At 45.1% G+C, this 12614-nt stretch overlaps 1 protein-coding gene across 3 annotated transcripts in view; it reads left to right on the top strand.

Annotated features, from left to right (window-relative positions):
- Positions 1 to 11858, top strand: part of DUSP10 (dual specificity phosphatase 10) — a 75680-nt gene extending 63822 nt beyond the window's left edge. For all 3 annotated transcript variants that reach the window (XM_085612965.1, XM_085612964.1, XM_085612963.1), the window contains exon 4: positions 10717 to 11858. In XM_085612965.1, coding sequence (XP_085469091.1) covers positions 10717 to 10982 — 266 coding nt within the window. In that variant the 3' untranslated portion in view covers positions 10983 to 11858. The remainder of the gene's footprint in view (positions 1 to 10716) is intronic.
- The last annotated feature ends 756 nt before the right edge of the window (positions 11859 to 12614 follow it).

The following is a 12614-nucleotide window of genomic DNA, read 5'->3' as shown; positions in this document are numbered from 1 at the left end:
GACGAGGCAAAAGCAAGAGGTCGAGGGAAAGCACCCTAGAAAGGTGTTTATGTATTTGCACTCAGCTTGCTGTGGTGGGTGTGTTATTTTTCTGACCTACTATGAACCCAGCTTGTATCTTCACCGGATCCTTAATTTGGCCTTTGTGTTTAGAATGTGCTCATTGATGGGAGTAAATAAGCACATGGAATGAGCCTTCTGGAGGAGAGAAATGGTTATTCCAGCTCTAAATAAATCACTGGCGGCAGAGACTGAATTATTTACTCACTGAAGGGCAGTAAATAAAATGATGAAAATAAAGATTAAATCAATAACGAACACCACCAGATTAATTAAGCAAACTGAAATGTTAATGATGAAAATGAATAACATACAGACACTTCCATGCCAATGGAACACTTAAGCTGTAAGTGAAAGAAACCTCTTATGAAATTGAGAAAAATCACTGTAAATGTATGAAGTCCCTTGATGCAATGGGAAGCGAGCAGGTTAAACACATTCTTAAAAGTGAGAAATGTCTTTAAAAAGAAGAAAGTAAAGAAGTACTAATTAGCTAACAGTCGTGAGCAAGACCATGTCTGGTCGAAATTCGTCCGTTTATTTCACAGCGCCACTGCAATTTTTATACAAATACATTTAAAACAAGCTACTGATCAGTATATATACCTCTTCCCTGGCGAGAAAGTCAACAATGTAATATATGTGTGTGTGTGTGCATGTGTGTAAGTACAGTATAAAATATAGGTCAGCAAAGCATGAATAACACTAAAAATATATTCCGTGCATAAGGATAATGCAACAATGCAGCAATAATGCCCGGCCCCTGGCTGTGCACACGCTCTAATGTTTGCTAAGCTGTAGTGTGCAGGAAGATCGGACCACACCTCAAATGTAAAGACTGAAAACCAGAAAGCTGCTGTACAGAGTCAGTAGTACTGTGACACTGTGGCTGCAGACAGCTACTGCTCACAGACTGGTTTTGACAGCCAGAGACGTTTTGTAACAAAAGGAGGATACAGTCTTCCTGCTGAAACAGGCTCTTTGCAGTTCGACTGTGACATGTAGGGTTCATAGCCCTGGAGGTTTGTGAGCATCTAAAGCAGCACAGAAAGCACGCGTTACAATGCACCTCTGTCTGAAAGATAAAGGAGAGGGTCTCAGAGTTCGTGTGTGTATTACCCGGAACTAGGGATTCATATAGATGCCCTGGTTTGTCTCCTGGGACAAGGATCTCTTGCTACCTTGAGGGCCTAGAGACTCTGGGCTTTGCGGCTCCTCACGTCATGAGAAGCACCTGAGGTTGCCAGAGAAGCATGTTTTGGCCACGATATGAGATGCAATCCTAAAACCACACAATGATTCACCCACACCATCCAGGTCCCCTTAGATCCGCCTAGCTGGCTAGCCAACTGCCTTCTGGACCATCGCACACAAATTAATCGGTGATATAAAGTAAAGGTGGTGCAAAGGAGGGTGGGCACCCGGCAAAGTCACAACTCAGTCTCACTTGCAGGTGGTTGTAGCAGAAAGGTCCATCGTGCAACTCACAGTCGGTCGTTGGGAAGAGCTACACGCTGCTGATACATGCTTTGTCCAGGGCTTTAAGTGGGCTGGGCCCAAAAGCACGTGCCGAGACAGGTCCCTATCGGGCTCTCTAATTTTGCCGTCACCCACAGGATGAAAAAATAAATCTTACCTCTGCAGCAGTATCATCCTTCACTGCCTTTGATGTAACTTCAAAGAGACTCGCTATAGTCCTTTCACAGTCTCATATTTCAGAATTGAAGCATTTTGAATGTTATATACAATGAAGCCATAGTTGTTGCTTATTTCTCTTATGCAACTAACAACCATTGGCAAAGCCAATACTCCTGGCATGTTGTAGGTGTAATATTACTTGTTGTATTATATAGCTGGATGCAATGACAGAAGCAGAAAATGACCAGTCAGGCGGCACACTATGCTAAGTACAGATTTTAAGCTTGTGTATTTTTAAGCAACGCCCATAATTACATCGGCCATGCCCCTTTGAGTGACCCCACAGTTTTTTCATCTAACTTAAAGCCCTGGCTTGGCCCACATCTCTAGTTTCATTGGGCGGGCCAGGGACTCCATGCAGACAGAATCACCAGAAGCCAGCCAGGCCAGTAGAGCTTCAGCAGGCCCTTCAAGGGATGCTCTCAGCTCGTGACGCTGGACCCACCTATAGCAGGAGGGTCCACTCATGTCCAGGTCCAATCGATCTTCTGAGAGCCAAAAGGAAGAAAGGCTGCCACCTCGAGCACACAGAGTGGAGAGACCAGTTTAGTGTCTCTTCTCTGAGTTCACCAATCGTGTGACCACAGCGAGTTCCAAATGTGATAAGCCCCTCAGGATTGCGGTCCACACATCCTGTTTCCAAACAAAAAAGAATGTAGGAGACATTTCAGGGTCAAGCCAAAATGTGGCAGCGATGACACAGCTGCACAGTGTGCCAAAGTCCATGCATAAATGCAACGCGAGTGTTGGGTAAAGGCGGGACTGGGTGCACCAATGCATTCATTGACATGTCTAGAACCGTATACAAATGCATGAGAGCATTGGGTCCATATGTAAGTATGCATGTGTGCACATGCGAGGTTAACTACAAGTTCATAAGTGAAATCACGTTTGAATTAAAAATGAATGCATGTGTGATTCACACTTTCTATCCATCTGGCGCTCCGGTTTCAGCCGGACAGCTGTCCCGCTCTGGAAGCTTCGCACGTGCCTGCCCTGTTTACACTGAGTGATATAAGGCAACGATTCCCTCCCGAGAACCCGCCGCGCAGCCCTGTTTGTTTTAAAAGCCGTCCCGAATTACAGTAATATGACCTGCTGGCACAGAGGGCAGGGCAACATGGCTTCAAAGCCAGACACTTGACTAATTTTACCCTGACATTTCCCACAGCCAAGTTTATCCTACAAGTCTGACTAAACATGGGCTATTCTTAGCGGTCCTGGTGTAATGGCATTCGAGGTGCCTGTATTAAACTTTCTTGTGCCACAGTATCCGGGCAGTTCTCAGGTGATCCCATTTTGTTCTCTGCTTCTTAAATCCCGAAGAAATAAAAATGTATTAAAAACGGCCTCAACGTTTCTAGGCGCTGTAAATAAGAGACGGTCCTATTACCCAATGTTAGCAATCTAGGAAGGGCGGAAAGACGAGCCCGCCTTGCCGGGTTTCAAGCTCGTGACCTTCAGATCACGGCAGATGTTAGCGGTGAACATGACATCACCGCGCCATCTTGGAACAGAGCTGGGGTCAGTCTGCTGAAATTTAAAATAACCAAACTCCGATTTATGGAATTTTAACAACTTCCTGTCCAAACACGAAGGCATAGGCTCCATGTTGGGAATTGTTGTTCTTGTCGAGTTTGATCTAGCGTCTTTGCAGGACGAATGCCTTTTTAACAAGCATTGGCAATGTCAATCGGTCTCGCTTGCCAGGCTGTGAAGGAAAGGGATAACTTGGGAATACAGTATAGGCATTTTTGCAAGTTGTTTGCTTAACACTGGTTTTAGTTTGTTTGTAATTAATGTAACAGCAGCCACAGGAGAGCACGCCAAAGAAGGGATTTGCAGAGGATCACATACTTTTGTTTAAGTGATAAGCCGTGATCAGAACATACGTTAATGGCAGAGCTTTAAGTGGGCCGGGTCTGAGCACCGGCAGTTATTTTCAGGGGGCCTCGAAACGGGTCTCTATTTTCGGTCCTCGCAGAGGTAGCCCGTTATCTTTTTTTTTTTCTTGGACTCTTGTTCCACACATACTTAAGCAATTCAAGCTAATGCGCTCCCAGTACCCATGGCATCCCCACACCAGCTCGATCAGAGACGCAACTAGAGCCAAATTTCCAGAGGGGCTAAGGAAAGAGTTTGGGGGGGGTCATTATTCCAGTAGTAGGAAGTGTGGAGATGCAGGGGCTCTAAGAAGGGGTGAAAAAACTACAAAGAATCATTAACATGCAAATGGTCTTTTAAAGACCTGTGAAGTACTCGGGTGCGGCTGTGTGTGTGCCCGGGAAGCTGTCTCAGCCTGGGCTGCCACACACAACGGGGGGGGGGGGTGGGCTGAAGCCCTTTGAACCCAATGGGTGCTGCGCGCCTGAGCTCGATTATAAGGTCTTCCTTTAAAGTCCACTTCGGTCCTCCGATTCTGAGGTACCTCTTCGATTGCCAGTTTCTGAGTTGAGTATCGCGCATATGCCCGAGGCCGGCAGAGCTCTCGACATTGACATTTGGGTACACCCTGTCCGGGTTTTCCAGTTTATGTAAGTACCGAACGGACGCCATGTTTTTCAAAAACTCCTCATTCCAATGATAAGATACCTTTTTAGAAACTTTATGTGAACTGGACCTATCTGATAGACGTAACCAGATCGGACGGTGCGGAGCACTGCAGAACTAGTCTGGTCTGAGCACCAAACCACAAAATCCACGTGCCGCTACTGTTCATACATAGCCTTGCTGTAATAAGGAAGGGAGAGAGCAAGCCAGAACAGGGAATTCCAAATCTGATGACACTCTGAGGAGTCCTAGAGCTGACGGCTTGTCAGAGCAAGGGGAACTGCTACAATAGTTATCTTTATTTAGACCACGCCCCTACTTAGATAGGCCAAAACCCTTTGAGGTTTGCCCCACCCCTTTTAGAGCACCCCCAGTTTCCCCCCCCACTTAAAGCCCTGGTTAGTGGGACCATTCTACCACCAAAGCACTTACTTACTATGAAACTAACCATGTGCACGCTTTCCACACAGAAGCATCTTCTAGTCGCACCTTGCTTTGTCATAGCACATTTAAAAAACGGCACACTGAGTAGGCACATGAAATGCAGGCTGATGCGTGTCTGCAAGTGCCTTTCAATTAAAATGTTAATCTGGAGGCTATTTTTAACTGATATCAAATGAAAGGACGATACCGTCCTCGGCGGGATGAAATAGCTTCGCTTTCAGCTGAAGTTAAAGCCCATTGTGCGTTATGCCACATCCTTTCTCGTTTAGAAGAACCCCAAGGTAATGTCTTCATTTAAAACATGACCAGACATGCTGGGTGCTGAGTGGGCTGCCTAGTATAAGCTGACATCTCCAGATAGGAGGCTCTGAGCCGGAAGTGCCTGCTTGACACTGGCACCCTTTAATAAAAGCTGTACAGGGAGAGTCACAGGCAATCTTACAACAAACCCTTCTCTGTACAGGTTTTGTACCTATTTTTATTTAAAACCCATTCTTTTGATAAGCTCTATTCAGGACTGGTTGCTGAGGGCACCTTTTGGGGTTTGTTTAGAATTGCAAGGGAAGAATTCAGGGTTGCATGAGAGCCACTGTAGCATGTGGGGCAGCTCGGACTCTGAATATCACGTGTGGAAAAAGAAGCCACTTGCACAATGAAACCAGTGCAAATGGGCCCATTTCACTTGCTTGCACCTTTTTAACACCTGTGGCTCCTTTGTAGTGCCAGTGGCCCACGGATTGGGCCTACCTCGCTGAACCACCATGTAACCAAATATGGAAGAGGCACGAGAACTCCTAATCAGCCTGCACCATAGCAACAATGCTATACATTTTGGGTGCGGGAAGAAAAAGTAGGATTTGAGGGAGGTGACAGACCTAGCAAAGGTTAGCATGTAGTTCATTGGAGCAAGCTCTTGATCTCAGTGAAATAAGAGTGTTGGGAAAATAAAACAGAGTAAGCGCTCCCCATCCGGAAGGGCTGCCAGTTCAAACTTCTCACACACGCATTCAAGTAATTACACAGCACGGGACCCACATTCCTCAATCACCAACTTCACTTCTGCCAATCCACCAGGCAACTTACCTCAGCATCACTCTCACCTCCGCCCCCCACATCCACAGAAGCAGAACGGGAGGTTAATCATTCTCCTGCCAAGCCGCCAATTCCTGGAATGACCTCCCCAACACATCAGGGCATCCTCACTTCTTGAATTCTGCAAGAAGTGGAAGACCTGGCTAATCAGTTAGTCTTCTTGCGAGACCATCAAGACTTCCTGTTTTCAGGTCCAGCCTCACCAGATGCCTACACTCCCTAGTCAGCGCCTGGCTGCCCTCACAGTTGGCAAGCAGTGCTCTACAAATCCACCTTCCATTATATTACATTACAGATTGGAAGAAGGAAGTTCAGGAAGATAATATCCCTATGTTGTGATCTCCCTCACTCTACTTTTATGCTACTATCGCCTAAAATGTACATGTAAATGACAATATATTTGAGACTGAGGCAATTATTTTTAGATTTAGCCAAAGAGCTGTCTCGACCATTGCCCGTGCAATAAGTCTACCAGGAATATGTTTAAGAGGAAACATATTCGAATGTCGGTAAGAGACAAGTGTTCTGCTTGCTGCTTATTAGGTCTCGCTGAGCCCAGCGCATGCGCTGGCTCCGAGAGACATTTTGTATGTGAGATTTTCAAAGTGCTGCTGGCTGGCCTAGCGCTTGCGTTCACGCGATCGTGCACGCGCGCAGCCGGCCACCAGCAGCACTTTGAAGACTGTGCTTTAGCGTGTCATCGCAATCGCAATCACTTTCGCTTCCAGAGCGATCGCGATGACTTTTGCTTTTATGGCCGCGTGGCGTTACTTTTACTGCCGCGCGGCCAATGCTTGTTTTAAATTGAGTGCGCCTCATCGTACCCTTACGTGATGTTAGCTGCATAATTTACAAGTCAACTATTTTGAGGGCTTGGCTCGCGCGTGGGCTCTAAGGGCTAGAGCAGAACCATGGTTGGGCTCTCCCTATCAGTTTGTTGCATACCTCTAAAAGGCAAAAGGACGTATGGGCGCACTCCTTTTGGTCTGCCAAGTTTGTGTGTCGTGCACGTTGCCCTGAGGGAGGGGCCTCCTCTAGTGGGAACACTGCAGCACATTCTGCTGAAACATGTGCTAAGTGGGCATTCCACGTTTCTACCAATACAGTTTGGAGGCCTGTGATGTGACTATTGTTTCTTGTTCCCTGTCCTCCTCTATAAAAGAATGGCTAACGCCTTCCGTAGCCACATCACAATGCACCCGTAGTATGTGCGAACATGCTTATTGCCCCTTAAGTAATTGGTTTGCGCCCTGTGTTTTTTCTCCTTTGAGATTCTACTCCTGGTTGATGGGACCCAGGTTCATAAAGGCTGGCCTAGCGCTTGCGTTCATGCGATCGCGCACGCGCGCAGCCGGCCGCCAGCAGCACTTTGAAGACTGTGCTTTAGCGTGTCATCGTGATCACTTTCGCTTCCAGAGCGATCGCGCTCGCGATGACTTTTGCTTTTATGGCCACGCGGCGTTACTTTTACTGCCGCGCGGTCAATGCTTGTCATTGACTTGCAGTCTTTATAGCTGACAGGTTCAATGCTTTACCATTAGGCAATGCCTTCTTTGTTCCATTTCAGTAGTCCTACATTTATTGCCCTTCCCTTTTGTTAACGGTCAGACATGTACTAATGCTGTACATGGCTTTGTAGAATAATGTATATAAGATAATGTGCATGATGCTGCAATTTTGGGGGCTTTCGCAAATCTCCACTAATGGCTTCTATAAAGAAAATGTGTAAAGTGTGCTGTGCGCAGGCCTGCTCTAGAGTTTTCGCTCCGTTATTCCCGTGCAACCAAGGTGAGGCAGCTGTATGGCAAGGGCATACACCTTTGCACTGTCATTTATTAACATTGTGTATATTCCTTACTTGTGGCAAGTTTGGTGTTAAGACTGGTTGTCTGAGTGGTATACCTCATCTGTGTTTTTAATGGTGGTGAGAAGGTGGCTCAGTGGTACGCCGATGCCATTTTGGGAAGATTGTAATGGCAAAACTGGGTGTTTTGTTTATAATGTTTACCCAGAACTCCTTATGGGATTGAGGTTAAAGTTACAAGTTGCAATGCTCTTGCCCACTTCACAGACCACATATTGCACAGTAAACACACAGCTAAAATGCAAAGCTGAACCTATTTATGTCCATAACTGTCGTTAATGTACCAAACTTCATTGACGGAGGTGTGTTTTTCACAGCTCTATGTGATGGGGTTTTTCAAACTATGAGAAATCCCTAGATGTGATTTTTAGGAAATCTCAAGTTTATAGGATATGTCCTCTTGGATTGCTGAGTCTGAGAATGTGAGATGGGGCAGACACTTTAGGGTTAGCAGCAGGTACAAAGAGGTCCTTTCCCAGACTAGTGATCTACTCACAAGTAAGGTAGTGCAGAGCTTTTTGATGGGGTTATTTGTGAGATCACTGCACCCTGTAGCGAAGGGTTGGTCTTTGACAAAAGCTCTGTGCAAGAGAAGTGAATCCTGAATAAGTGCCTTGCTTTCTCTTGAAGAGTATGACATTAAGCTAGTGCATGTTTGTGTATGAGGAGGAATCCCTCAAAAGCAAAACATATGTCACACCTAGAACATAATCACACCACTCATTGTAAGCTAGCATAAATATCATCTTTCTTAGGTGGCTGGTACAATTTACACGAAGCAACTGCAAAGTGTGTGATGGTACACTCTGTGGTCCAGTGTCATTTTGGACACCACGGGGGCACTGTGGCACTTTTCTTCCTATTACAGGGAACATTAAGCTCCATACAGTAATCACACATTTTGACAGGCTGGAGTTGCTTATCATGTGGCTAGTTCTCTTTCAAATGTATAAGCTCATATTCAATTATAATAAAATGGTGTGCTAGCAAGCACGGCATAGCACTTAGGAACACCCTTGAGTTGGCTATTTCATTTGGGGACCTGGGGATTGGGGCAGCACACACCTTCTCAGCAAAGGCGGTGCTCAAGAGTTAGCGGGTACCATCTGACTCACGCCACCCGACAGCCAGTGACTTGCCCAAGTTCATTCAGCCTGCCACTTTGAAAGGGCTGCAAGATTCCCCGTGGGCCTCCCACACCTAAGGATTTACCACAATAAATACTGCATTCCACTTGATCAAACAAGCTCTTGGTTTATCTCCAACAAGTTTTGTATGGCAGTCTATGTTGTGTGGTGCTTTGCAGAACCCCTGAATGAATCTTTTGCACTCTTCTGATGAGGGACAATCTACTTGTCCTACATAAATTCAGGCAATTTATTCACCGGATTACGCCAATAAAATACATAAAATTAGCAGTTAAAATTGCGTGATAGAAAAAAGTAAACGTGGCAGTATCACCAATTATACACACAGCACACGGTTTAATAATGTTTCTTTTGCCAAGTTTCGCAGAGCATACTTCGGCTTCACCTCTTCCCCTTCACATAAAAAATGAATACTTTCCATCGTTCATTGATTTGAAATTTATAAAATGTGGGCTGAGGATCTCCTGCTTGGCTACCTCGTAATGGAGGCCAAGCAGGAGAAAATGCGTCAGGTCTTCAGCCTGAAATTCCAGCTCCAATACCTTTCCGAATAGATGTCCAAACCCCTCAAGGCAGCACATTCAGCCTCATCCTGGCACCATAAAATGTACCTTGCTAGAGAAGTGACTGATAATACTCCCTTTCTAAGCAAGCTAAAGGAGCTCAAAGGTAAAGTCACTATGCTGTTTCCCAATCTTTAAGTGAGGCTTACTCTGTCTCTGACATGCCTCCATCAACAACGCCTAGTCTATCTACATGTTATAATTCCTAGGCAAAAGACGCTTCCTACCCCAAGGCTCTAACTTGTTGGAGGCATGAGTAAGCCAAGATAACTATATCTGGCTCCCACAGACAACCTGAACCTTCAGCACATTTTGCATATTGCGATTTTTTAACTTTTCCATAGGCCTGGGCGGAACTCGTGGAGTTACAAAAAAAACTGCGAGATTCCACAGAATTCTGCAAACGGGCAGAAATAGGCATGTTGTGCTGCTTGTGCTGTGATTTAGCACCAGGAGCTTGTTCCGCACTGAAAAATCATCGCAAACAGCACCACTCAGTGTGCCACAAAGTGCAATTTCTCAGGTTGATTTTGCTGCAGCTCAAGTAGATTTTGTACTCGAGCGGCAGCTTTATGACAGCAAGCAGTCGCGATCGCCCACGACCACCAGCATTTGAGTAATCTCACCAGGTGCCCTCTTAGTGATTAAATATCATGCTAGGGAACGCCAAATATCACTAGCGCTCAGCAGCTTATTGTTTGCGAGCCGCGCTCGAGAAAAAAACTCAGCCACGCGGCAATTGGAAGAATTTGCCCAGAACCTGCCGATTCTGTCGCGAAGTGCGATATATTACCACCCCTACTTTTCCAGCACATTTATATCTTAATTTTCTGCTGACTGGATAGAGACTGGCTGCCTCCTATAATCGGTCCTTGAGTTGACCTATAAAGAAGAGTTTACTCCACAACTGAACAAATGTTCCCAAGCCATAAGTTTTCATTACATCCCCAAATGTCAGTTTGTATTCTTTTATGCACTGGTCAAAACATTGGAAAGGAGCGCAATATATTTACCACAAACATGGTCTGCTGATTCTCAGTTAAAAAGTGAAACAAAATGGATTCCCATCATTTATTGTGTGCGAATATCTATGAATCATGGGTTTCCATTAATTTAGTAATAAAACTGTGTTGTGTTATTATGTGTACTTTTATCCTATTTTTGTGTACCAAATCACATTATATACTGTGGCTCATAGAATGCTTTACATGCTGCATGCAAATACTAAACACATCCATGCTTTGTGTGACCCGTTGAAGCCAGCTCATTGACTGTATTGTTTCTTTTAACCTTGCAGAGGAAGCTCATCAATGTGGCAAAGGTTTGCTCATCCACTGCCAAGCCGGCGTCTCCCGCTCAGCCACCATTGTGATCGCGTACCTGATGAAGCACACGCGGATGACCATGACCGACGCCTACAAATTTGTCAAAGGAAAGCGACCAATCATTTCTCCAAACCTTAACTTTATGGGGCAGCTATTGGAGTTTGAAGAAGACCTAAATAACGGGGTGACCCCTCGTATCCTGACTCCCAAACTCCTTGGGGTGGAGACTGTGGTATAACAAAAGCTGAGGAAGAAAGCTTTTCACAGCAGAACTCTTTGACTGTTCACCCTGTTCATGCTAATGTAGGGGGGAGAGATCCCAGTGGATTACAAAATGAACGCCGAAACGGATCCATGAAGGAAAATAAGCCAAGGGTGTATTTCATTTCTTCCAAAGCACTTCCCACTCACGTCTGATGTTGGCAAGAGAATAAAAGCTCAACAGGCAAATAGTTTTTCTTTTAGGCAACAACATTCTTGGCTTCCTGCTTCTTACTCAGCTTATGGCTCGTAGTCTGTGCAGGTTCATAGACTGAAGCAAGTAGCTCTGTACTGGACAGCTGGGGTGATGGAGTAAATGGCTACTTACCTAAAAAGCGTGGGCCGAAACCTGCAAAGGTTTGCTTGCAAAGATGGCTTGCCCACTGAGAGCGAACTGACGAGTATCTGTATACTGGTATTTGCAAATGACTGCTCACTGTTCACAGAAAAATTGGAAAATATTTCTTTGGTGTGTTTATGTTATATTTTTCTATTTGGGATTCAGAGGTTACAACAACATGGAACTTGACCATTATATGCCTTCAGTGGCTTCTTGTGCAATAATTTGTTTTGAGTGTGCAAACAGGTTAGGACTGGGTGCTTAGTATAAAGATGCAAGACGCGCCAACTTGGTGAGAAGGATTTAAAAAAAAGCAATTACAGTTTTTCCTTTATTTTTATGTGTTGACTTGATTCTGGTTACAGTGCCATAAAACATGTTACATATGTATATCAGAATGTAAGAATACAGATCTTTATTTAAGATACTTTTCGCACAAACTACTGGTGTGCTCCTGTTGTCTGTGTACAGTTCTAATTTTGATTATAAAATTAAGAAATCCTTTTTCTTCGAGACTTGTGCGTTTTTGTGTTGCTTATGTTGTCAGAATGGATTTGACTGTTATGTACAGCAACAGGCTTTACAGCTTTCTAAAGTGTTGTTATGAGTTATGGAAAAGACGCAAGGCCACCCCCACGGGAAAAGAATGTATGGCCATCAACCTGGTCCCGCTGCATGTGACTCACAAACACAGGCAGCCGTTCCTGCCCCTACCAGTCATGCAATGGCCACCAGTGTAGAGATACAAAAATATGGGGTGCATGTTACCCTCTGGCTTGATCAGGGTCAACAGGTGTTGGTACATGTTCACTGGCCTGGTTAAAATTCATATGATTTCCCACTGAAACCTAAATTCAGCTTCCTAGCCTTGACTTAGGACCAAGCAACAATCTGACATTCAAGCATTGACACTGTTATCGGCCCTCTGACCATGCTAGCTCCGCAGCCTTTCCCAAGTGCTAGGAAACCAAGGGCCATATTATCAAGGAACGGCGATAACATTATCGCCGCTTTAGCAGCAGGAAACTGCGCTAAAGCGGATAATAATGAACTTGATAATATGCCCTTGTGAATTCCCATAGAAGCCCAGGTTCTGGTGTGAACATGGGCTTCTATGGGAATTCACAAGGGCGTATTATCAAGCCCATTATTGCCGCTTTAGCGGCAGTTTCCTGCCGCTAAAGCGGCGATAATGTTATCGCTGTTCCTTGATAATATGGCCCCAAGTTTCCTAATCACTTTTTCTGCATCCTTTTCCTCCGCCCTCCT

This window comes from Triturus cristatus, chromosome 6 (genome assembly GCF_964204655.1).
Source record: "Triturus cristatus chromosome 6, aTriCri1.1, whole genome shotgun sequence".
Taxonomy (NCBI): Eukaryota; Metazoa; Chordata; class Amphibia; order Caudata; family Salamandridae; genus Triturus; species Triturus cristatus.
The sequence above is the reverse complement of the archived record's forward strand: the minus strand, read 5'-3'. Positions and strand labels throughout refer to the sequence as shown.